Raw genomic sequence first — 22,273 nt, forward strand, 5'->3', positions numbered from 1 at the left:
TTTAAAAGTATGAAAAAAACCCCCAACAACCCACAAAAAGCTCAGAACATCCCCCCCCCCCCCAACCCACAAAACAACAACAAACAACACAAAAAAACAACACCCCCCATGCTTCATCCCAAGTGCATGCTGTGGCCTGCAGTAGGGGAGAGGAAAATAACAGAACAGCTTCCTAAACTGAACCAAGTCACTACAAGATGGCTACAGCTGGCTGATCCCCACACCATGCAGTAGGACATATGACATTATACACATGTAAATGGTACATATACTGACCTGACTTACTGGAACTCATGCCATAAAATGTTACAGGGTACTGATGACATTTAAAAGCAATTTCCTTACTTTAATAATGGAAAAAAGGCATTTAAAACCAAATGTGGCACCCAAACATTGGCATAAAACCTATACCTGGAGTATTAAGATGCATCTGAATACACAATTTAGGAAATATAAAATTATTTCTGGACTAAACCAGAAAATCTAAGATTATAATATACAGACTTCATAATTAAAAAAATCAAATTTACTGAGGCTGGTTGATTAAAAAGCTCAAATATAGAATAAAATTAATTTCAAATGAAAAAGTATATTACATAAAACAGCAGCAATGGGAATGCAAGTGCACTCTACGTTTGAGCTACATCGGACCCAACAGCCTTCAGTTCATCCAGTCCTTTAGCTGCAATAACTTTTGGGTTTGTTGCCACGCTTTTCGTCGTATTATGAGTCTTATAAATTCCAATTAACCTGTCTGCGATCTCAAACATGTTGTTCCGCAGGGAGATGACGATGAACTGTGCATTTTTCGTTTGCTCCTGAAACAGAATTTGTTTGGGTCAGCCCATAGTTTTTCAAAACTCCATTCCTGTATGATCCCTATGTTCATGTCTTAGATTAGGAATACATAGCTACAAGTGTGTCACTCATCAAATCGTGATGGTGACAGTTCCTGCTCTGTTTTCTGCCCATGCACAGCACACTTCCAGCATGGCAGTCAGCGTGAGGCTGTGATGCACTGCAGAATTTGTTTCCTCCTTTTACCTTTTACATCACCTACTTCAGTGAATTCAATGCAACGTGCATAATTTCTTTCCAGAGATGGTATTCAGCATGGTTTTAACATGAGTTCCACAAGAAGGCAGGTATTGCCAGGTTACCAGAATTGTTACAGCAAGGGTTGCTTTAGGGATGAAAAAGGAACCAAACCTATTTCCATGAACTGAGACCAGGGGAAAGCAAGCCCTTTGCTAATGAGGACAAGCCTTGAAAAATGCTAGTGGTGTGATCCTGAGGTGGAACAACAATAGATAACATATCTAAATCTGTGGTACTTTAGAAATAAAGCCAACTTTAAGAATCTAGCGCCATCACTGGAAGTTCACCAGTCCTCCAAGCCTTGTGGAAATCTTGAGAGCGTTAGGCAGGAGAAGCAAAGCCAAGGTACGATGCCCTTGGCTCTGGCTGTATAGAAGATACCAGCTACAGCTCTGTACTAAGCCATGATTTTCATTTAAGAGCTAAACTATACTAAGTCTTAAATTGAAGTGCTAGTCTACGCTGCAGTTGAAATCACTTTGCTCTACCAAATCACCCTCCTTTGTGAAAATACAGGCATTATGGAAGGAAAGTTTAAAACTACAGCTGCAGGCAGGTATTTTCAAAGCGTTTCATGAATTTCAAGTATGGATCATAATCTTTGTCACTTTTAGGGCATTCCCAAAACTGGTGGTTATACTTTGGAGAATTCTGAAAATTCTAAGTTTAAATTAGCAGCTGGAACTGCAGTAATGTAAATGTTTTCCTCACTTAATATGGTAATGACAAAATTTTTAAAAGCATGAAAGAAAAAACCCAAGACACTAACAAAGGCACAGATCTAAGAAGCCTGTGCAAAACAGCTCATATTAATGAAATGGAAGTATAGAACCCAGGAACCTTGGCTGCTCCCAAGAATGAAATAATGAGATTGGATGCACCAACATGTTACTAAGAGCTAAACAAGTTACTCTGTTCTCAGCTGATTACAGCTGGTGGCTTTGTGGAAAGCATGTTCATTTTAAAGAGGAAGCAATAGCAGCAAAAATGTATGGAAATATGGCACCTTTGGTAAATTCCAGCATTCTTTAGGCAGCTTTGAAACAGGATTTAGAAGGAAAAAATATGTAAATCCTCTAACAGGTCGCCTCATTTCAGGAAAGAGTCAGACTGAGTAGCTTAGAAAAAAATCATGCAGAAAGCAGCATTCTAAGAACCATTCTGGAAATCTGCTTAGCACATCATTTCCGCTTAATGCTCTGTTATTCTGGATTTTTAAATCTGGCCTTAACTGTGTTACCATTTCATTTTCCCTGGCAGAGAAGAAAATATCTGAGAAAAATTGTAATACAGCAGCTATCATTAAATACTTACATATATGTAAAACGCTACAATGGACACATTTTTGAAGTCAAGTGCTGCGTCAATTTCATCCATAAAATAAAGCGGCGTTGGCTTGTAATGGTGGAGAGCAAAAACTAGAGCCAGTGAACTAAGGGTCTTCTCTCCTCCCGATAGGTTAAATATCTTCTTCCAACTTTTCTTGGGAGGCCGAACACTGAAACAAATCAAGAATTTGTAAGTTGTAAGTATGTTGTGGTGAAAAGCAAGTGATGGGATGGGATGGAATTCTTGGAAGACACAGACGCATAAAGAAGCTTGACTAAAACCATGGATGAGCTGCTTCATACTCTCAGTCCTGTGCAGCGGAGAGGAAGTAAAGTGGATTTCTCTCCCCCGAGGAGTAACTCCCTGGGTACACACAGAGTCACGTGGTCAGCCAGTGTTTTCTAGAACTCAAACACATGGCTGTATACTGCAGAAGCTATAAGAACTGAAGAAACTGCTATTTATCTTTCGAAAGTGCTATTCTGCTCTTATTAATGTATGCGATTAATGTAATCCTAGGAGCATTTATGACAGAATAATCTGTAGTTACCAGTATGATTGACACAAGTCCCTAGGCAGAATGAAACAAGTTGGGAATTAAGAAACTCTGAGAAATTACTTCAAATTACTTTGTAACTGCTGTTAGTTACTCATTTCTCCAGGAGAAATGGATCTCAGTGCTAAAAAGCTGTGGCTTTAGTCAGCACCTCTCTTGGTTAGCTGGTATCAGTGAAAAATTAAAAAGCAGACTGATAAAAAAAGGAATACAACAATTAAGAATTAGAGCAATACTACAACATATTTTGACAAACCTAAACATGATTCCCTCAGAGAAGGGATCCAGACTGTCCACAAGTTCTAACTCTGCATCTCCTCCCAGTGTAAGCATCTGGTAGTTCTCCTTCAGTTTATTTGTTATTACATTAAATCCTGCCATAAACTCATTTAGTCTTTGTTTCCGGAGATCTTCAAAAGCTTGTCTGAAGTTGTCTCTCTCATTGGTAATGTCATCCAGTTCAGCCACATGTTTCAAGTACAGCTCTTCCTGTAGAAAAAAAAACACAGAAAAAAAAAGTACAGTGAAAGAAACTGTCTCCTTAATTTCAATTTTAAACCTGTTTTTCCTACCATTGAAAATTCATTTTTCCCAGAATGGTTACCAGCTTTGAAAACATAAGAACAAACCAAATTATCACTTTTTTTCTTTTTTTTTTCTACTCTCTATGTTGCTGGTGGAAAACCCATGTTAAAATAAGAATTTAATCTGTTGAATAGTCCAATATTACTGAAGCGCGAGTATTGTAAGGAGAAAAAATTCCTAGTGTGTGGTGTTGTGGGTCTGTCTAGACTGTCGACTGGTTGACTTTAAAGAAGTCAACTTTCTCCTTGACTTCTAAATAAACTAAGTGTTCAAGGCCAGGTTGGATGGGGCTTTGGCCCACCTGGTCTAGTGGAAGGTGTTGCTGCCTATGGCAGAAGGGTTGGAACTGGATTATCTTTCAGGTCCCTTCCAACCCAAACCATTCTATGAGTCTATAAATTTTCACAGGAGAAAGTTGTCTTTATCTGACACTGATGGCACCAAATATAGAAGGCATACATAAGCTCCTAGAGGCAACTTTGACATGGCTAAGGGCAAGCTAACAAATACTCGGAGAGATAAAATTCAAATGTTCCATATCAGTTTCCAAAAGAAAGGAACTGAAGAAGAATGGGATCAACATTTCCTAGTATGCCTGTAGGCAATAGCGAGTGCATTTTTATAACTGCAGGACGTGTTTGAGCAGTCACTGATAGAAAAGCACACAACTGGACGGTTACCACCGTAGTTCAAAAACAAAGATACTGATTCTCTACAGATTCTATTACCGGAAAACAACAAAGCTGCAGATGCAGCACTTACCTTCAGTGAGGGGTGTGCCAACTGCACAAACAGGCAATACAATATTGAAACGATGAATCCCATGACTGCATGGCAGTAATTAATCTTACCTTCTTCTTGTATTCTGCAATAGCACCAAGGTTGGGTTTCATTTCATTACACTGGGCTTCCAGGAGAGCTATTTGATTAGTGATAACGTTGGGATCCTTGAGAGCCTCCAGCTCTTCTTGACTTAGTACTGGAAGTTCTTCAGGTGGTTTATCTTCTATTGAGTGCAGTGATAATTTTGACATCTAAAATTCAAAACCAGTTACTAGAAATCTTTAAAGATCACATTCATTATCACAAGAACACATTTCTAAAATAAACATTTTCTGTGTTATATACTATGGTATATATATGGTTATATATAACATACTGAAGCTTCCAATCTCAAAACATTTAGAGATTCTTCACATAAACCCCTTTAAAAATGAGATGTGAAAAAGACAACAGATTTCCTTTTATGCTCTTAATTCTGATCCTGAGAATTATATACATCATTCTTACAGAAGAGATTTCTATGAAATAGAAGCAGTAGCGGATAAAATTACCTCTGCGGATGCCACAACTTTTAACAATGACACACACTCAATACCTTGTGTGTTCAAGACTGAAAGGTTTCTGACAACAATTTTGCTGCCAGGTAGCTGCTGCCCCCGTTATCCTCATGTTAACAACGGTATAAAGGGCACTGTGCTTTGCAAGATCATCTGCTGGCCTAGACCCTACCTCTATTAGAAGTTTAAATATGAAGTAGAAAGGACATACAATAAAAAGGTAGCTTTATGAGCTCCAGGCATCTAACTAGCCTTGTCTCCAAGCATACCTCCCTGGGCACACACCTCATTTTTGCTGTTTCTGTAGACCAGGGAAACCAAACCAGCATTGCCTTCTACTGACTTTGTACTCCACCAGCCCATGGGCCAGAAAATGTCAGGATTCTGTGCAGAACCGTTTCCAGAATTTAAAGCCCTTCCCAACAGCTGATGACACGTGTGACATTAACACACCATGCATCAGGCAGTGCTTAGAACTAGCTTGTTCAACTCAATGGGAGCTGTGAGAATGGATGTGACTGTAAGAAGCTCTGTGCAAAGCTGTCTGTGTGCTTGCCTGCAGGAAGGCTGCCAGCAGTCCTGCTCGCATACCACCCTGAGTCCAAGAAGCTGGGTGTTCTAGCACTGGAATCAGCAGTTCCTTGCTCCACTGGCTCCAATTTATCCCATGAGCTGATTCAAGCAGCGATATGAGAAGCAGAATTTCTTCCTGGCCCCAAGGAATTCCTAGTGGTCCAGTTATGTACAACTGGGGAAAGGCAATTTGATATACCAAATAGACTACAAATTTAATGCAAAATGCTTTCAAGGAAAAGGTCTTGCCATTTAGTAAAGAACAAATTAGTGGACACAGCACTGAGCACACTTACGCATAACTTGTAGTGTAGTTATCAGCACCTTACTCCACTTTGCTTCTCTCATCTGTGAGGATGCCTACCCTTTTGAAACCTTTTTTAGTGTGCACAGAAAGGATATGCAGACACAAAAATTCTCCTGGTTGCCATTTATGGCCTACTTATTTTGCCCTCATTGCTCTTAATTATTCATAGGTAGTGCTGTGTCAGTTCTAATTATTCTACTGTTCTTTCATGAATTAATAAACTTGAAAAGCTAGAAGCTAAACCACTGAATTCACAACTCATCTATAACCTTGCATGTAGATCAAAGAAAGACTGAAAGGTTATCTTTTTTTTTAGAGTTGTTTTTCTCATAGCATAAAGACAAACTGTGAGCTGAATACGAATTTTCTCCCAAATTATCTGTTTTCTAACTAAATGTTAACATATTAATCCTTTGCGATCTCACAATTCTAGTTTTTGAAACTGAACTATTTCCTTACCTCTTTTTGCCAGTATTTCATCTTTGACTGGTGTGCAGAAATATGACTCTGAATTTGTTCCATTTTCAGCTTAATATTAAGAGCTTCCTTTTGAAGTGCATGTTCCTCATCCTGAATGGTTTTAATCTCCTGGAGTAAATCATGATACTCCTGTTGAAGTCCTGGCAACTCTTCCTAAACAGAAATGACCAAAAAAGCACATTAAACAGTTGCCTACAAAAATGTTACCACTTTTCGCAGGTGATAGGTTTGCTTTCATGATATTATTCACAGAACTTACTCTCCACAATCCAAAGTATTGATATAAATAATTTATCCTTGTATTTAGATTAATCTGGTCACTGAATTCTCAAATGACTGAAAATATGCTGCAGTTTATATTTTGTTTCCAGATCTGGGTCAAACAAGTCCTACACTGGGATGTTTTTAGCTAAAAGGCAGTTTTAGAGACAGGCAGTCTCAAAGAAACAGCTTTATTTGGAAGAATTTCAGCCATCCTGGTTGTTTTCACTGTTTCTCATACATAAATCTGGATGCAAACTGAAGTACCACATAGCTGGGGGCAAGAAAAAAGTCATTAAGCAAGTTTTAAACCAAATAATTTCTTTGGGAAACTTGGTTTTATTAATTTATTTTTTAGCTTCAGAAAATCAAGTCAAGATATATTTCCAGGTAAGTATAAAAAAAGACAGACAAACAAAAAAACCCTCCCCAAACCCCATCATTCCCATTTCCTGACCATCATGGAATGTTACTCTGCTACTATACAACATTTGCATAAGAACAGAACAGAAGAATACAACTAGGATCTAATAAGGATATAACTCATCATCCTGACTTTACCTGAAGACCAGAGTGCTTACTAGGACTGGTTCACGCTGTTTTTCTCCCGTCATCATCTGTATTTTAACAGTCAACTTTGATTAAACAAAATTACTAATTTTTGTGTGAATGCACACAATATATTGCAGGATACAGAAAATAACATTCTTTGCCATTTTATCCCCGTGGAAATTTTTAGAGGATGAGTAGTAGAGTAACTGAGAAAAAGAAATACTTTCAGCCAGCATTGTCAAGTCTGGGGCTTAAATAGCAGGGTAACTTTTTTTAAATACATGAAGGTACTGTCTGGTAACACAGCCCCTTGGCTGGGCGTGCCTGGAATGTCTGAGGCCTAAGTCTGACTGACATCAGGCCTTAGAACAATTCTGGTACAACAGCTACTACCTAAAATTGATTTCACATGCTGCATCCTCTATGAAGGAATACACCAAAGTAACATGACACTTACTTCGGCTTGCCTGCAGTCATTCATAACCTCAGCAGCTTTGGCTTCCAGTTCAGTCAGTTCTTTCATTAAGTCTTTAATTTCTTTCTCATTGTCTTCCAATTCTTTCTCCACGTGAAGAAGAGCATCTTCAGATTTTTTCATGTTTCTGCATGTGTAGAGGTTTGTATTCCTCACGTGAGTGCAAATATGACATAAAATACAGACACACAATATTACCTATAAAGCATGCTCAGTAACTACTGACAACCAAATAGGAAGTGTTCACTTATCCATGAACTCTCATACTCCCTAGATAACCCAGGTAAAACCAAAGTTGCCTTCCTAAAGCATACAGCAAGGAAGCCTCACTAAATCACTTAATTTGTTCTTTCTGAGGCAGTTTGACATTTGTTCTAAGCATTCATTATTATTATGTTAAGCTAATATAAAAAGTGTATCACATTTTATTTCCTGACATGCCTTATAATAGATTGAGTCCCTTCAGATTTGAAGTGCTCCGCTGCACGGTAATTAAGCGTTAACTTTAATCTTTATCCTGAAATGTTGCATTTTAGTGATAGACAAATATTAGCAGAAAAATATCAATTAAACATTAATTTTAAGCTCCCTATTAAAAACTACAGCATTTTATTTCCCTTTACCTCCTTGACATAAGCAATATTCGGTATTAAGAAGTGACTGGAAATAAAGACGTTAAGATCAAAGGAATTTTATCTATGGAGGGTCCTTAAAGCAAGGAAATATTTCATGGGTACCAATGCCAACATATACAGCTATTTGAAGGCTGACATGTCTCTTCCCTGGTCAGGTTTCACTGAGCTTTCTAGGTCTGTAACATACACTAATTCACAAAGATTATGGTTCTTAAGAACCAGTGTAACCCTGAGGCATATCAGTTTAGAGAAAAAATATTATTACCTTCTACCTCTCTTTTCCTCCTGCCATAAAGAGGGGAAAACCATCTCCCCTGGCCTGACCAATCCCCCCCGCAAATATCCAAATGTAATCAGGCAGGAACCACAGTCACAGTTGCAGCCTAAAGCAGCTGAGCCCACTGACATCCACCATACCTGTTCGCAGTCTTGATTGCTACCTGGGCTTTAGTAATAGCTGAAAAACATCCGTCTATTTCTTTGTTGATCTTGTTAAGTTTGTCTTGATGCGGTTTAAGTTTTTGATTATTGGTATCAATTATGAGCGTATATAATCGTTTAACTTCACTTTCTATTTCACCAGCTTTCTCAGCAGCGCAGTCATAATCTGTTAAGAGTCAAGGTCGTTGAGCTGTCTCTATGAACACCAGACTACTGCAGCACAGTAAGATTTAAGTGATAAAAAGCTATGCTGTATAAATATATTGAGAAGTGCACCTATTTCTTTATACTGTGAAAAATGTTTTGGGGTTGTTTTTTTGGGGGGAGGGAGGGTGTTTCTTTTTTACTGTGGCTAAAATTAAAATTACCACCCACATCTTTCTGACACTGTGATACTGCGAAAGCATTTTTTGGTGCAAACCGAAAATTTAAGTCGGATTACGTACTGTGTATAGAGGATTTAAACAGATAAGATAGCACATAAGAAGCTCATTCTTGGCATTTATTTAATGGGAAGATGCTCTAAGGTTAAGCTCTAAGAACTGGCTGCTAACTGTTGCTCAGCAGCTAGTGTTACTGTATAGTTACTACACATATTGAACAGCCTAATCTACCTTAAAAGTTTCCTTGTTTAGCTTGTACTTAAAACTGAACAAAACCATTTTAATAAGTCAGCTTTCAAAAACTGAACACTGCAGCACCTTACCATTCTAAGGGCAAAACAAACAAAATCCCCCATTGAGTTTGCTACAGATTTACAATTTCCTTTCGAGGCCAGAAGGGGTAAAGCAGAGACAGGCAAGGTGGAAGGCAATCATCTCTCCAGAGGAGAACATAGGTTTGTGTCTCTCCATTACTTGGTGGAAATGTTAGAGAAGATATTTATAACATCAAACCTTAGCATTATTGAGGAAGTAAAGCATTCATACTCTCTTGATGCTAAAGTGTTCCCAAGAGGCATAGAGGGAGTCCACAGTAGTGTGTGTATCTTCTCTTTCCTAAAATGCTATCAAAGCAGAATTGTGGGGGAAGGGAACTGTGTTTTACTGGGCTCATATTAGTCTCTGAGCAAGAAATTCAAATAAACAGTCAAGGTTTACTTTTCCTAAGCTACCACTTTCTTCAGAGTAGCTGTTATTCCAGTTCTCAGAGTCAACATCTTTCACAAGAAGAATGGGGGTACATTGTGCCCACAACAGATTACAGGGTATTCGTCTTAGTCACATAACAGACCAGTTAGAGCATGGCAAAAGCTTTTATCTGACTTTAATATCATTACCTCCACACTAACAATTTTTCCCCCAATTAAACCCAGTTTCCCTACGAATCTGTCTGTAACACAGCCATAAATATCTAAAGGGCCTCACTCTCTAATCTCGAGACACTTTTTACCTCTCCCTTTGAAGAAGAGGGGTTCCAACCCAAGATATGGTTCTGCAACTGGCAGACTGAAAGAACAAAGCTGTAACCATTCATTCCTGGTTTAGTGAAAGAATATGACTATGATTTTTATCTTTAATCCCTTCTCCACAAAATGTACCTTTTTTATAACCATTAAGGACTTTTTCCAATTCGTTCTGTTTGGTTTTGTCCGGAGCAGTAGCAGTTACATTGGCTTCAAGTTCCTTAATGCGGGTTTTCAGATGAATTTCTTGTTCAGGTAAATTCTACAGAAAAACACAACTGTGTTGGAATCCTGTATTTCAGAGACTCTTGACACTAACAAGGACAATGTTAAGCAGAGGCTAAGTCATCCCCCTGCACATTGATGGAGAAGCCAGACACTGCCTTAATAAGAAACTTGTTCACCTTGATACTTGCTGAATACTTTTCTAAATTGTTTTTCATTTCCCGAACATCTTGTTGCAGTTTTCTTATGGCTTCTTCAAGTTGTAATTTCTCTTCTTCACACTGTACTGCTCTTTTAGAATCCTTCTGCAGTTGACATTCCATTTTATTGACCTACACAAAAATGAGGTATGATCATTTCCCTGGTAAAGCAAAACCTTATTCACCTGCTCAATAGACAACAGTGTATGATGTCATAAAACACAGAAATAAAGTGGAGTAAAAACCTGAAAATTTGGTGTAGCTGGACAGAATTAAGATTATGTACTAACCTCTTCTTCTGAAACAACCATTACCACCGAGGAACCCATTCTACCCTTCATTAATTTAGCCCCACCGCCAGTCATGGTTCCTGAAGTAAAATAGATGAAAAGAAGTTAGCAAGCTTATCGTGTTTAGATAGCACCTGTGAAAAACTAAAAATATAATTGCACTTAAATACCTGACTGTTCAATGATTTGTCCTTGAAGCGTTACCACCCTCCATCTTTTGTCTTTTTGAAATGCTATTCTGGAAGCTTCTTCCAAGTCATTGGCTACTAAAGTATCACGTAATGCAAAGTAAAAAGCCGGGCGAAGCTTCTCATTGACTGCTTTCACCAGATCAAACAACCGAGGAACATTTTCTGGAGTGGGGATTTTCTGAAGATTTTTTTCCCATACAGCCATCTACATCAAAAAAGTAAATGAATGAGAGATTCCTGGGGATAAATTTAGGTCATTTTATTATTCTAAGGCACGTTAAGGCTTTAAAACAAATGCAATTGTACTGCAATGAACAGTAAAGCTTCCTTCTACAAGACATGCCAAACATTTGTTGTAAACCTACAGGTATCTAAAAAGCTTTGTGATTCTCTCTAGATGTCCCCATTTGCTATAGAATGTTCTGCAACACATTTGTAGAACAGCCTATTAGAGCATTTTATATTTTAGCTTTTCCGCAGCAATACATATACAGCATAAGATGTTACTATATAATACATATTTTTACACATTAATACATTATACACATACAGTATTAACACTGTGACATTGGGATCAATCATAATTTGTACTGCTGAAGTACTGGTACTTACTTTGTCCAGGGCTATAAATGTGGCAACTCCAATTCTTTTTGCCTTCAAGAAATTCACACATGCCTGTGCAGTATCAACTGTATCGACGACAATGTTGTCTAAGGCACCACAAGATGAAGAAATAGCAACATCATATTTCTCATTGATAGCTCCCAAGTCTCCCTAATAATTCGGGGTCAGGAGGGAGACACAGAAGTACACTGATGAGCTTGGCATCAATGTTTTGTCTTGGTATTATGAAATAAATGACAAAATTTCAGAGAAAAGAGAAAGAAAACAAACTAATTGTTTAGGGTTTTTTTTGGGGGGGAAAGAAGCCTTGATAAGAATTTGTACAATAATACCACACCCATCTCCTCCTGCACACTGCTATTTATCCATTCCTAATGGATTTGTTCCTATAGTAGAAATTCATATACTCAGCTTCAAAAGCAGTGCTTCTGGTAGAGCAGTGTAGTAGCATTAATTTATTTTCTGTACACAAATGCTACATTTTCTATGCCAGCATTTTAGTCTGGCCTAACAAGATCATTTAATGTGTGCTGTGGATGGTTCTACCATTGGTCAGTCTGGTAGGACCCAGCAAGTCCTATACTTCTGCATGGGATTCTGTACTGATCTGGAAAATGGGCACAGGGATGTTGACCATCTTGGAAAAATTTCTTGGAAAAATTTTTTCTCATAGCCATTGCCTTTATTTAGTGCTGAGGAACCTCATTTTTGTTTTAATTTTATTTTATAGCAAATCCATGGGATTTGCAATATTCTGCTATTCAAATTCATAGCACCAGAAAAGTGAGTAATTCTACCTTTCACTCTATTACTGTTCTGTTTCTATACAGTTTAAGACTTAGAAGTATAATAGCCTTTTAAAATCTACCAGTCTTCCATATAGTCCAGGAATATTTCCACTTTTCTTATGCTGAAGCAGAGCCTCAAGCACTCTTCCTCGACTGCGACTCATTGCTAAAGAACTTTTGGCTTCTTCTACTTTATGACGCAGGTTTTGAACAAGATTCTTAGCACTTTCTTCTTCTCTTCTTAGTTTCTCAAGCTCCTTTTCTTTCTAATAATTAAGAAAAAAAAAGGACATTATCTTCAAAATCACAAAAATTACTCTATTCATGGAGTCTTAGATTCATGATTGTGTAGGCAATGAAAGAGCCACTGAAAAGCAGAAGTAGCAAACATTTATCAGAAGAATGGCTGGTATTTGGATATATTTCTGGCTAGTATTTAGTACACTTTGATACAAATATGACAGCTTATGAATTCATGAATCAGGCTTAGGACAAGGTAGTGGGATTTTTTTTTTTTCCTTTGGGGAGTAAGAGGAGCAAGAAGGGAAATTAGAAGAAGGCTCAGAAACAGAGCCATTTATTTATTTTAACTTGTCTCATCATTATAGGCAGGGATATGTAGGATTTAATTTCAGTGCTTATTGTTAATATTTGATTAACCAAAAATAAGTTTGAAATCAAATACTTCACAGGTTAACCAAGTATTAGAATATAGTTTTAAAATGTTATTTTGTGGCACACAGTTTTTCTTTTATTTTCACCATGATTATTGCTAAAAAGAAGAGTGGAATTTTGATTTGTGTGTTGCAACATTGTTTGGTAAGAAAATTACATATGGAAGTCAAATCTCACCTCCTTCAACTCCTGTTCAGCTTGGGGTAATTTTACACTGATCTCTTTGATAGCAGCTTTCCTTTCCTTAAGAGTTTCTGAAACAGTCGTCAGAGCCTCCTTTGCCTCATTTAACTGAGACACAGCAGTATTATGACGGGCAAGATAGATCTCAAGTTCTGACTGGGCAACATCCCTCTTTGAACGGGCTTCATTCACTGTTTTCATAAACTCCATAAGCTCCTCCTCTTTGCTCTGCAAAAGTGGACAATGTTACAACTAAAACCAGACGACTGTGGGATTTCTTACATCAATCAAACTGTATGAAACAAAGAGAGGAAATGGGTGTGTTCTTTTACAAGCTCTTCTATCAGCAGAAAACAGTCATGCTATCTAGAAGAACAAGTATTTCTTAATTTATTAATATATTCTGTATGGAAATTAAATAAGACATTTCTCATAAAGAACACCAGGGAATTGTCATGGAACATTTCCATACAAACTTTGTATCATTTTCTCAATTTGAAGTTGGAACGAGCCCTACACATTGTGCTAAATTACTGATCAAATGGGGAAAAATTCTTTGGAGAGTGGTGAGGCCCTGGCACAGGTTGCCCAGAGAAGCTCTGGCTGCCCTATCCCTGGAAGTGTTCAAGGTCAGGCTGAATGGGGCTTGGAGCAACTTGCTCTAGTGAAGGTGTTCCTGTCCATGGCAGGGAGTTGAAACCAGATGATCTTTAAGGTCCTTTCCAACCCAAAACATTATATGATTCTATGGAACCATGTTTTCAACTACAGAAAACAATCCTCCAAATTTACAGGATAAATTTCTAGCCTCCAGGTGCTTAGTGATTGAACAGCTACTATCAGCAATAATAACCAAGTGTTCTAGTAGCTGTCCATTAATTCAAAGAGAGATCCCAGCTTTTTGAGAGGCTCAGAACAAACAATTTCAAAATATGTTCATTTATTTAAGTAACACATTGGTTTTGCTGGGAGAAAAATAAAGTGTGTTCAAGTTATGGAAGTGTAGCATTATTTAACATGCATACACAAATAACATACTTGATGACACATGATCCCTATAGAAAGCAGAGAAACTTAATGAGAATGACTTAGCTCTGATTATAAATTCAAAATAAATTTTCCACTTAAGCTCCACTGAACTAACACATAAAACAGCACATTTGTAATGTAAAAAGGCATTTTACAACTATCTTGTGATCATCTCATTCATTTGTAAAAGCTATACATTAGTTAAGACAGCAAGTGCACTAAGTCAAAGCAGTTCAAACCTCTTTTTCTGTCTGAAGTCCTTGTGTTTCTTGCTTAAGGCTGTCTATAATCTGCTTGAGTTTTAATTCTTCTTCCTCTTTTGTCTTTTCAAGAAGGTCTTTCTTAGACATCGTTTCGCTGATAGATTTTTCACTATCGGCAGGTACTTTTTTAAATTCTGCCACCTGTGCAAGGAAAGACAACCAGACACAAAGGCCATAGCAGTGAAAGAATGCACTTTAAAAAAAGCTTTACACATAACAACTGAAGTCACAGAATCACAGTAGGGCTCAATTCCTAAATATTGATGCAAATTGATCTCTTGATCCAAAGAGCAATGTAAGATCTGTAACAGCTGGCAACAACCAACTTGGTGAAACATATCCATTAAATTAACTAAATTAACTAGGAAAGCAGGAAAAAAAAAAGTAGTTTTGAAAAAGTAGTTACTCTGAGAATATGCAAATTTCTGTAATCTGAGCAAACACAACAAAAAGATGCTTTGGAGCCAAGAGACCTCCCAGCTAAGCCAAGAAGCCACAGAAACCGTTTGACTTTAGGCAGATTAACAGCCTGGTACCACTGGACCCCATCTCCCGTAGATGTGCAATTAGGAATGCCTTGAGGGAGAATAATGCATTACTTCAGTGTTGCAAACAAGATCACTAGCTGATTTAAATGACAAGGTATCTGACTGAAAAAGATAAGGAAATGAAAACATATTTGTCCATCTTCTTTGTTATACAAAATGCAATTGGTGTCCTCTGCTATTCTCTCCCAGCTGCACAAAAATGTTCTCATCTAGAGCAGCCAATTACTTTTCTTTAGGCAAATCAAGCTGCAGTTCACACTACCTTTTCTTTGTCCTTCTGAATTTGCTTCTCCAACTTTTTAGTCTTGCTCTTGGCATGTTTTAGATTTTCCCTTACTTTAACATCCTGCAAATCCCACTGAGTAAATTCTTCTTTTTTTTTCTCTATGAACTTTGTTGTTTTATCGAGTTTTCTGAAGGGGAAAAATAAAAAGAAAGAATCATCTATTTCAAAACCTGTAAAAATGTCAGTTGAGCTTGGCTTAGTAAGCAAGCATACAGAATTTAAACCAACTACTCAATTTTTGTCAAAAACAATATACTTACTATATTCACACTATTTTCCCCAGGGAAGTTATGTTTCATCAGAAAAAGACTAACTAACAATGCAATATTAAATCCATTTTCAGAAATTTCATTTTTTCCTTGTTAAAATTTATAATTTACCTCTCACAAATAACTTACCACAATCTTAGACGATGAGAAGGTCAATATTGCAGTTGGACTGAAAATTGGGACCCAGACAAATCAATTTTAGGGGAACACAATTGATGCATAAAAGATTCATAAGGAAACCAGATAAAAATACCCAACATCCATGGGCCTAAACACTATGGTAGTATATCTAAAAAGCTAAAACAATATTTCATTGCTTTTGCAGTCAATATATGAAAGTATGTACTTTAAAAATCCATTCAAATATCAGACATTTTCTTATTGTATTACCCAGATTTCTGCAAGAGAAGCAACCTACAAAACCTGCAAACCAATGAGATTTTTTGTTTACTTATTTTTGTGCAAGAGATCATTTAATCCGTGCCATGGAATGTTTAGATATACAGTAAGTGACTGTTCATCAGATAATTGAAATTTTTGGTAGAACTACTGAAAACACAGCTGTGCTCCGAGTTTGATCACCTTCCCATACAGCTACCACATACTTCTGCTTTCTCCCGTGTTCTGACCCCTGCAATAAAACTGACACACAATTTCCTGAAAATCCTGCAAACTCTTACCACCACATATGCAAAATGTGTAAAACACAGTACTCTCAGCTTACAAATCTATACCTAAAGTACTTACTTTTCAAGTTCTTTCAAACTTTTAGTCTTGGTTTTCATTTCATCTCCAAGTTTCTTGCTCTTCTCATTAACTTCTTTCGTTTCTTCGTTACTTTTTTCTTTCTGCATTTCCATATCATTTATTCGTTTCTTTAGGTCATGACTAGGGAAAAAGCAAACAAAAAGTCCAACTACAAAACCCAAAACCTCCACTTTTTTTTCCATAAAGCTGACATTAATAATGGATATATATTTCCAATCTTACATGTAAACAAAGTGATTATGTAAAGAATTAAACCTTAATGTTGTCACTCAGTAACCTTGCCAATTTAATACAAACCAGCAAGGAAATCTAACTATTTAGACACTTCAAATAGTCCTTAACTGATCGACTTTCTCGATTCAAGTATGAAGCTGTAAGAGATTAATTTGACAGATTACTGTGTTAAAAGCTGGCAAGCATTACTTTTTTTTTAGTGGTGGTGTTTTGTTTTTTTTTTTTTAAAGATTTTTGTGAAAATGATGTCTACTTTAAATTTTTTAACTTCAAAATTTGAAACAAAAATCACGAGCCACATGCTATTCAACTAATTCTGAAGGACTGATACATCTGTTAAGAAATACAAAATACTTCTACTTAGAGATAGGGAGGCAGAGTTTAAGACCACCTCTACCACAATAAAGCCGAATTAAAACTTTAGAGAATTACTTACATGTAGTATTGACAGATACGATTTTTTTCTTTAAACATTCTGTTTTCCAAACAAAGAAATTCTATGGCTTTATTCTTGTCTGCTTCCAAGGCATCCTTTTCTTTTTCCACCATTTTAACTCTGTTTAACTAGACAAAACAAAGAGTCAGAGCGGACTTTACTGCTAATACCACAGAAGAACAAACTCTGAGGAGAAAAATCCGAGACTCTTTGTAGCACATGTCCTCTGGAGATGTGGTTCAACAACTCTGCAAGACAGTTTAACACTAGAAGTTTTCTGAAATCACAGATCACAACTTCCACAGCAGAGACTGTCCTTTTAGAGCAATTCAGACAGGAATTTAAAACTAATAAAAAGATCCTACAGGTGCCAGAAACTGCTCTGGCAAGCCAAGAAAAACACAGGTAAGAGAGAGAAGTTACATACAGAAAATAACATATATGGACTGTCTATATTTCAATCTTTTGACTAGCCCCTTTTAAGTTAATTTCTGCACTTAAAAGCTGTTTTTGCTTCCCAGTCTTTAAAAAAAAATGTCTGATACATACTAGGATTTACCAAGGACACAGTGAGCAAGAAGAACTGTAATATTGTTTAGCACTTTCAGAACTGAATGTATAAATAAAATGTTCTGGAAGCAAGTTCTACATAGCTCAAGTCACAACTAATGTTTTAATGCCTTCTCATACAGCTGTGTGTGCAACAACTCAACACTGCTCTGCCTCCCTCTTCCTCTCTTCTTATCTTAGCATATGGAAAGTTTTCCTGATATTTCTCCTACTCGCTATTCAGTAATAGGAATTAGGCGGAAAAACCCCTCTATCTTGATATATTCAGATAATGATAATCTCTTTCTCTATTAAGTCTGAGCAGCATTTAATGCATGTAGTTATGATCAAAGAATGTTCAGCAGGTAAAATCCTGTGATCCAAGCAAACCCCCAAACATAAAACAAACAAACCAAAACAAACAATAATCAAAACAAAATTTTGAGCCTCACCTTTTCCCCTCTCTGTTCATTTAAATTCTCTATTCTGCGACACAGAACTTGGATAGGTTCTTTTAGTCGTGCAGATCCTATTAAGTCTTCTAAATATTCAAGCATGCCTTCATCATGTTCAGTCTGGCCTTTCGGTTTCATCATGGCGATTTGTTCAACTTCCCCCTTGGAAAAAAGAAGTTTGATTTTTCTCCCCCCACCCTCCCCTCCCCTTTTGCTTTGCTTTTCTTTTTTTTTCTTTTTTTTTCCTGGGGGCAGAGATAGTATTCTAAAACAAACACAAGCATCTTTGGAACACACGTATGTGTCCATATTCTAGCATTATTAAAAAAAGAACAAAATAATGCAGTAGTCAAAACTTGACTATTCAGAGTAGCAATATATTCGGGAAAACAATGATCAAAATTAATGGAAATTTCCTCCAAGGAGTGCATGGTGGTGATGTGCATCTCTTCTAAGCCAACATTCAGATCTAAACATTGCTTCATTTCTCTAAAGACTCAAAAAAGCATTTCCCCACCCTTAAAAAAAGAAGAGAATAAAGCATGCCCTCTAAGTCACGTAGTACCCAACAGTCTTAAGGCATCTTAATCAAGATTAACATTGCTGAAGGTTCTCTTTAGGAAACAGATGGTCCACAAAATCATGTCTTATGAATGAACTGGACTTGCAATTCATATAACCAAGACTTCCTTGTTGGGAAAAGGACATTCTTTCAGTATTAGGCTTCCTTAGTTTAATTTTCCTTTATGTACAGCATTAATTTTAAATGATTAAGGCGAATAGTAAAATTTTTTTTCTCAGTAAGTAGTAGGCAAGATTAAACCAAGACAATGACAAGGACTGTTTATGTTACTGATGCTATCATTAGCCAACAACAACAAAAAAATCTAATACCAATATTTTATGCTTAAGAGAGAGTAGCACTACATGTTTCAAAATACAGATTTTGTAAATTACACAGTCGTATATCAAGACAAAGACATGAAACTGAATAAATACATACTAAAATTGTACCTGGTGCAAGAGTAGATGCTGTAGAAATTAAAGAATATAGAGTAAAAACTGTTCACCCTTCAAAAACCTAGATACTTAGGTACATGACAAAAGACAACTTATTCATAAAACAAATAGTAGCACAGAGTACCAGTACTGGCCATTAAACGCATGAAATAAGATGGATTAAAGTTCTTAATTTAGTTTTATAACTGACAAGATAAGAATTATGTTCCGGTATCCAACCTATGTATGTAAAAAAAGCCTAAATCTATGAAAATATTCATTGGCTTTATTCATTTATAATTTTTCATTGTTGGCTGCTTGTTGAAGTTGAGGTGACAGCCAAGTCTCTACAAAAGTATGGATAAGGAAGAACTTCTCAAGAACATACAGAAGAAAGGGTAATTAATGAGATCTCTGGAGAACAGGAAGTCACAGAAGTCAAAGGGCAGGATTTCTACGCATCCATTGCAAATCGGGCCTGTAGCCAGCTAGGAAAGATGAGGGTAAGGTCCCCCTAAACGTTAGTGAAGGCAGTTGTTAGAAATTTTTGCCAAAGGGATTTTGTTCCACATCCTCAGTGCACAATGACACCTAGTGGCCCTACGTTTTTCTTCCAATAAGCAAATACCATTCAGCTGAGCAGAAGAGAAAAAGTTGAGTTTTGCAGATTTTGCAAAGTAAAACCTAGTAATTTATTAAGACAAGTCTTCTTGCACATAATTCCTTTGTTAGAGTAAAACACGGAGGCTGGTTTTGTTTGGGTTTCTTCTTCCCTTTTTTTTTAATTAATATTTTAGAAGCTAAATGCATCTAAGCTGCTATTTTCTGGTAATTACTGTTCGTAAAAAGTGTCAGCAGATCTGACAAGACAAAAAAAATCCCAACCCTAAACAACCCAGCTCTATTGCTTACATTTCTCAAAAAGCCCATTAGTTTTCTAATAACTGCAGTTGTATTATGTACAATTCCCATTGCACATTTGCTCCCTTGCCATGAAAGTACTATTTCTCTACCAAAAGCCACCTGTCAGCAAGACACCGCTTCTGGGTAGGACACTATGTAACCTCCTAAATTTCTGTGGATTCAGCAGAAAGTCTCTGTTTTATTTATTCCTGCATTAAAGCCTTTCCTCTGTTTACATTCAAGAAATAAAGCAATCACAGAAAATACATTTAATTCATGTGGTGAGCATCAAGTCTAAGAACTTCCTACACCGTACATCTGTCCCTTAAGTTAGGTGCTGCTGTAAACCACAAAACTACCCTGGATTTAACAAGACCACAGGAATTATAGGCAAGCAAGGAATGCAAGTCAACTTTTTTTTTTTACAATCTACCTAAGTATTATTAACCATCTTTTAAGTCATAACCATCCAACAAAGATGATTATGTAGCTGTGAGGGTTCTCCATAGCTCACTAATGTAATGGAATATAACTGCAATACATTTAATGATATAGTATATAATTATTGACATTTAATCCAATTGTATCTAGCTCTATAACCTCATAAATTAAGAAATCAAGGGTTTGGTTATCTGATTGTCTGTTTACATGGTAAATAAATACCTCATCATCTGACCAGGAATTACTACTGACTGCAGTTTAGGCCACACATTAAATAACATTTTGAAAAGTTGAAGTGAATCGAGTACTGTTAAGATAATTCACATGAATTGAACTTGTCAGGCTGGCAATTGGCAGTTTAATATTCCTCTAATTCACCATAGGCAAGCAATTTTAGAATTTTATATTCTTCTTATGCAAAGAGATGTAGACAGACTACCTACTTAAATTCCTGTATTCTTTTCTTATTAAGGGTAAAAATGAAAATATTTAGCACTACAAGTAATAACTGAATAATAGGAATATGAAATATGATTTAATATTTATATTATTTACCAAGGCAATATATAAAGAAATCCATTTAGCCCATCCCTATATTTAACATGCTAAGAAACAAAAAAGTTTCCAGCTACTTTGATTGATAAAGGAGACCAAGAAAGGTTGTACCTTCTCTTCTTTCAAGTAATCATGACAATGATTAACAGGGGGAGAAGGGTGAGAAATAATCACATTTTAACTCTGCATTCTGTTAGAAGTTGATAGCATAACTGTTCCCTTAATATTTTAGCAGTGCTTATTACTTGACCCACTATTTGAATTATGTAAAAAAAAACCAACAAAAAAACCCCCAACCCAAGCCCCAACAATACAACCTTGCCCGTTTATCTAGTGAAAGATCTTTCGAAATACAGACAGTGCTTCTGAAAGTGAAACTAAGAAGGCAGCAGGCAGACATTTGTTGAAAAGAAAGTATGCTTGGGCATGCTTAATATGGCTGTCACACCTAAATTTAAAAAGTCTTGGAATGGACCACCTGGAAATCTCTTTAATTATTGCCCTCAGTTATCTCCCTGCACTTCACAGGCATGAAGTCATGAGGGGGACTAATGTGCAAAAATACAACAAAAAAGAAATAAATCCTCTGTTCAGCTGAGGACAATCAAAATGGATGTCAACATTAAGGCACTGGTGACACTGGCAGACAGCTAACAAAGAACAAAACATCCACATAAGTAATCACTGTATGAAAAGGTAACAAATATCCATGGAGTATTTTGGGAAGGCTCTACATCCATGGCAAGAACTCTAAACGGAATTATAAACCCAGTTTCAGTTTCTGTATTGTGTGTGAAGTCTTCTACATCAGACTGAAGTTATCACAGGCTGCTGGCATGTCACTGGAAACAGAGGTAGTCAACTCCATTACACAATACTGTATAATGAACAGACATCTAAGTAACAGTTTCTACAGAATGCCTCAGCTTAGTTATCAGAAAACAGTTATTACTACATTTGAATAGAGAACACAGGTTTATATGTGGAGAAAATTCTAAGCAATAAAGTTAGCTTAAATAATGAGAAACCTTGCTTGACAGTAGGCTACACAGTTATAAAAACAAGGGCAAGTGCCAGTCTCCTTTGAAAGCCATTTCCTCAAATGAAAAGTATAAAAAGTAACTTCAAGGAGCTTGGAAGCAAGAGATTCTGCCTTCCTTTTCATAGCTGGAAATTATTTCAGTGCCATAATGTTCAAGATACTTTCTAAAATTAAATTCCTATTCTGCATAAGAGCAAAAACTTTAAATTGTAAAAGCCGTCAAAAACTAGTGTAAGACTCGCTCATGATAAAATTAATTATGTGAAATCAACACCCCAGTTCA

The 22,273-nt window shown here is 36.6% G+C and overlaps 1 protein-coding gene across 5 annotated transcripts in view; it reads right to left on the reverse strand.

Annotated features, from left to right (window-relative positions):
• Positions 1 to 320: 320 nt before the first annotated feature.
• SMC4 (structural maintenance of chromosomes 4) overlaps positions 321 to 22,273 on the reverse strand; it is a 37,568-nt gene continuing 15,615 nt past the window's right edge. For all 5 annotated transcript variants that reach the window (XM_065674668.1, XM_065674665.1, XM_065674669.1 and 2 more), the window contains 19 exons: positions 18,048 to 18,212; positions 17,047 to 17,174; positions 16,356 to 16,496; positions 15,316 to 15,466; positions 14,482 to 14,646; positions 13,208 to 13,441; positions 12,436 to 12,621; positions 11,556 to 11,717; positions 10,923 to 11,148; positions 10,753 to 10,832; positions 10,442 to 10,594; positions 10,173 to 10,299; positions 8,609 to 8,798; positions 7,539 to 7,683; positions 6,248 to 6,421; positions 4,420 to 4,602; positions 3,240 to 3,472; positions 2,413 to 2,596; positions 321 to 818 (listed from right to left, as the gene is read on the reverse strand). In XM_065674668.1, the coding sequence (XP_065530740.1) occupies positions 630 to 818; positions 2,413 to 2,596; positions 3,240 to 3,472; positions 4,420 to 4,602; positions 6,248 to 6,421; positions 7,539 to 7,683; positions 8,609 to 8,798; positions 10,173 to 10,299; positions 10,442 to 10,594; positions 10,753 to 10,832; positions 10,923 to 11,148; positions 11,556 to 11,717; positions 12,436 to 12,621; positions 13,208 to 13,441; positions 14,482 to 14,646; positions 15,316 to 15,466; positions 16,356 to 16,496; positions 17,047 to 17,174; positions 18,048 to 18,212 (3,216 nt within the window). In that variant the 3' untranslated portion in view covers positions 321 to 629. The remainder of the gene's footprint in view (positions 819 to 2,412; positions 2,597 to 3,239; positions 3,473 to 4,419; positions 4,603 to 6,247; positions 6,422 to 7,538; positions 7,684 to 8,608; positions 8,799 to 10,172; positions 10,300 to 10,441; positions 10,595 to 10,752; positions 10,833 to 10,922; positions 11,149 to 11,555; positions 11,718 to 12,435; positions 12,622 to 13,207; positions 13,442 to 14,481; positions 14,647 to 15,315; positions 15,467 to 16,355; positions 16,497 to 17,046; positions 17,175 to 18,047; positions 18,213 to 22,273) is intronic.

The sequence above is a fragment of the Lathamus discolor genome, chromosome 3 (assembly GCF_037157495.1).
Source record: "Lathamus discolor isolate bLatDis1 chromosome 3, bLatDis1.hap1, whole genome shotgun sequence".
NCBI classification, from domain to species: Eukaryota; Metazoa; Chordata; class Aves; order Psittaciformes; family Psittacidae; genus Lathamus; species Lathamus discolor.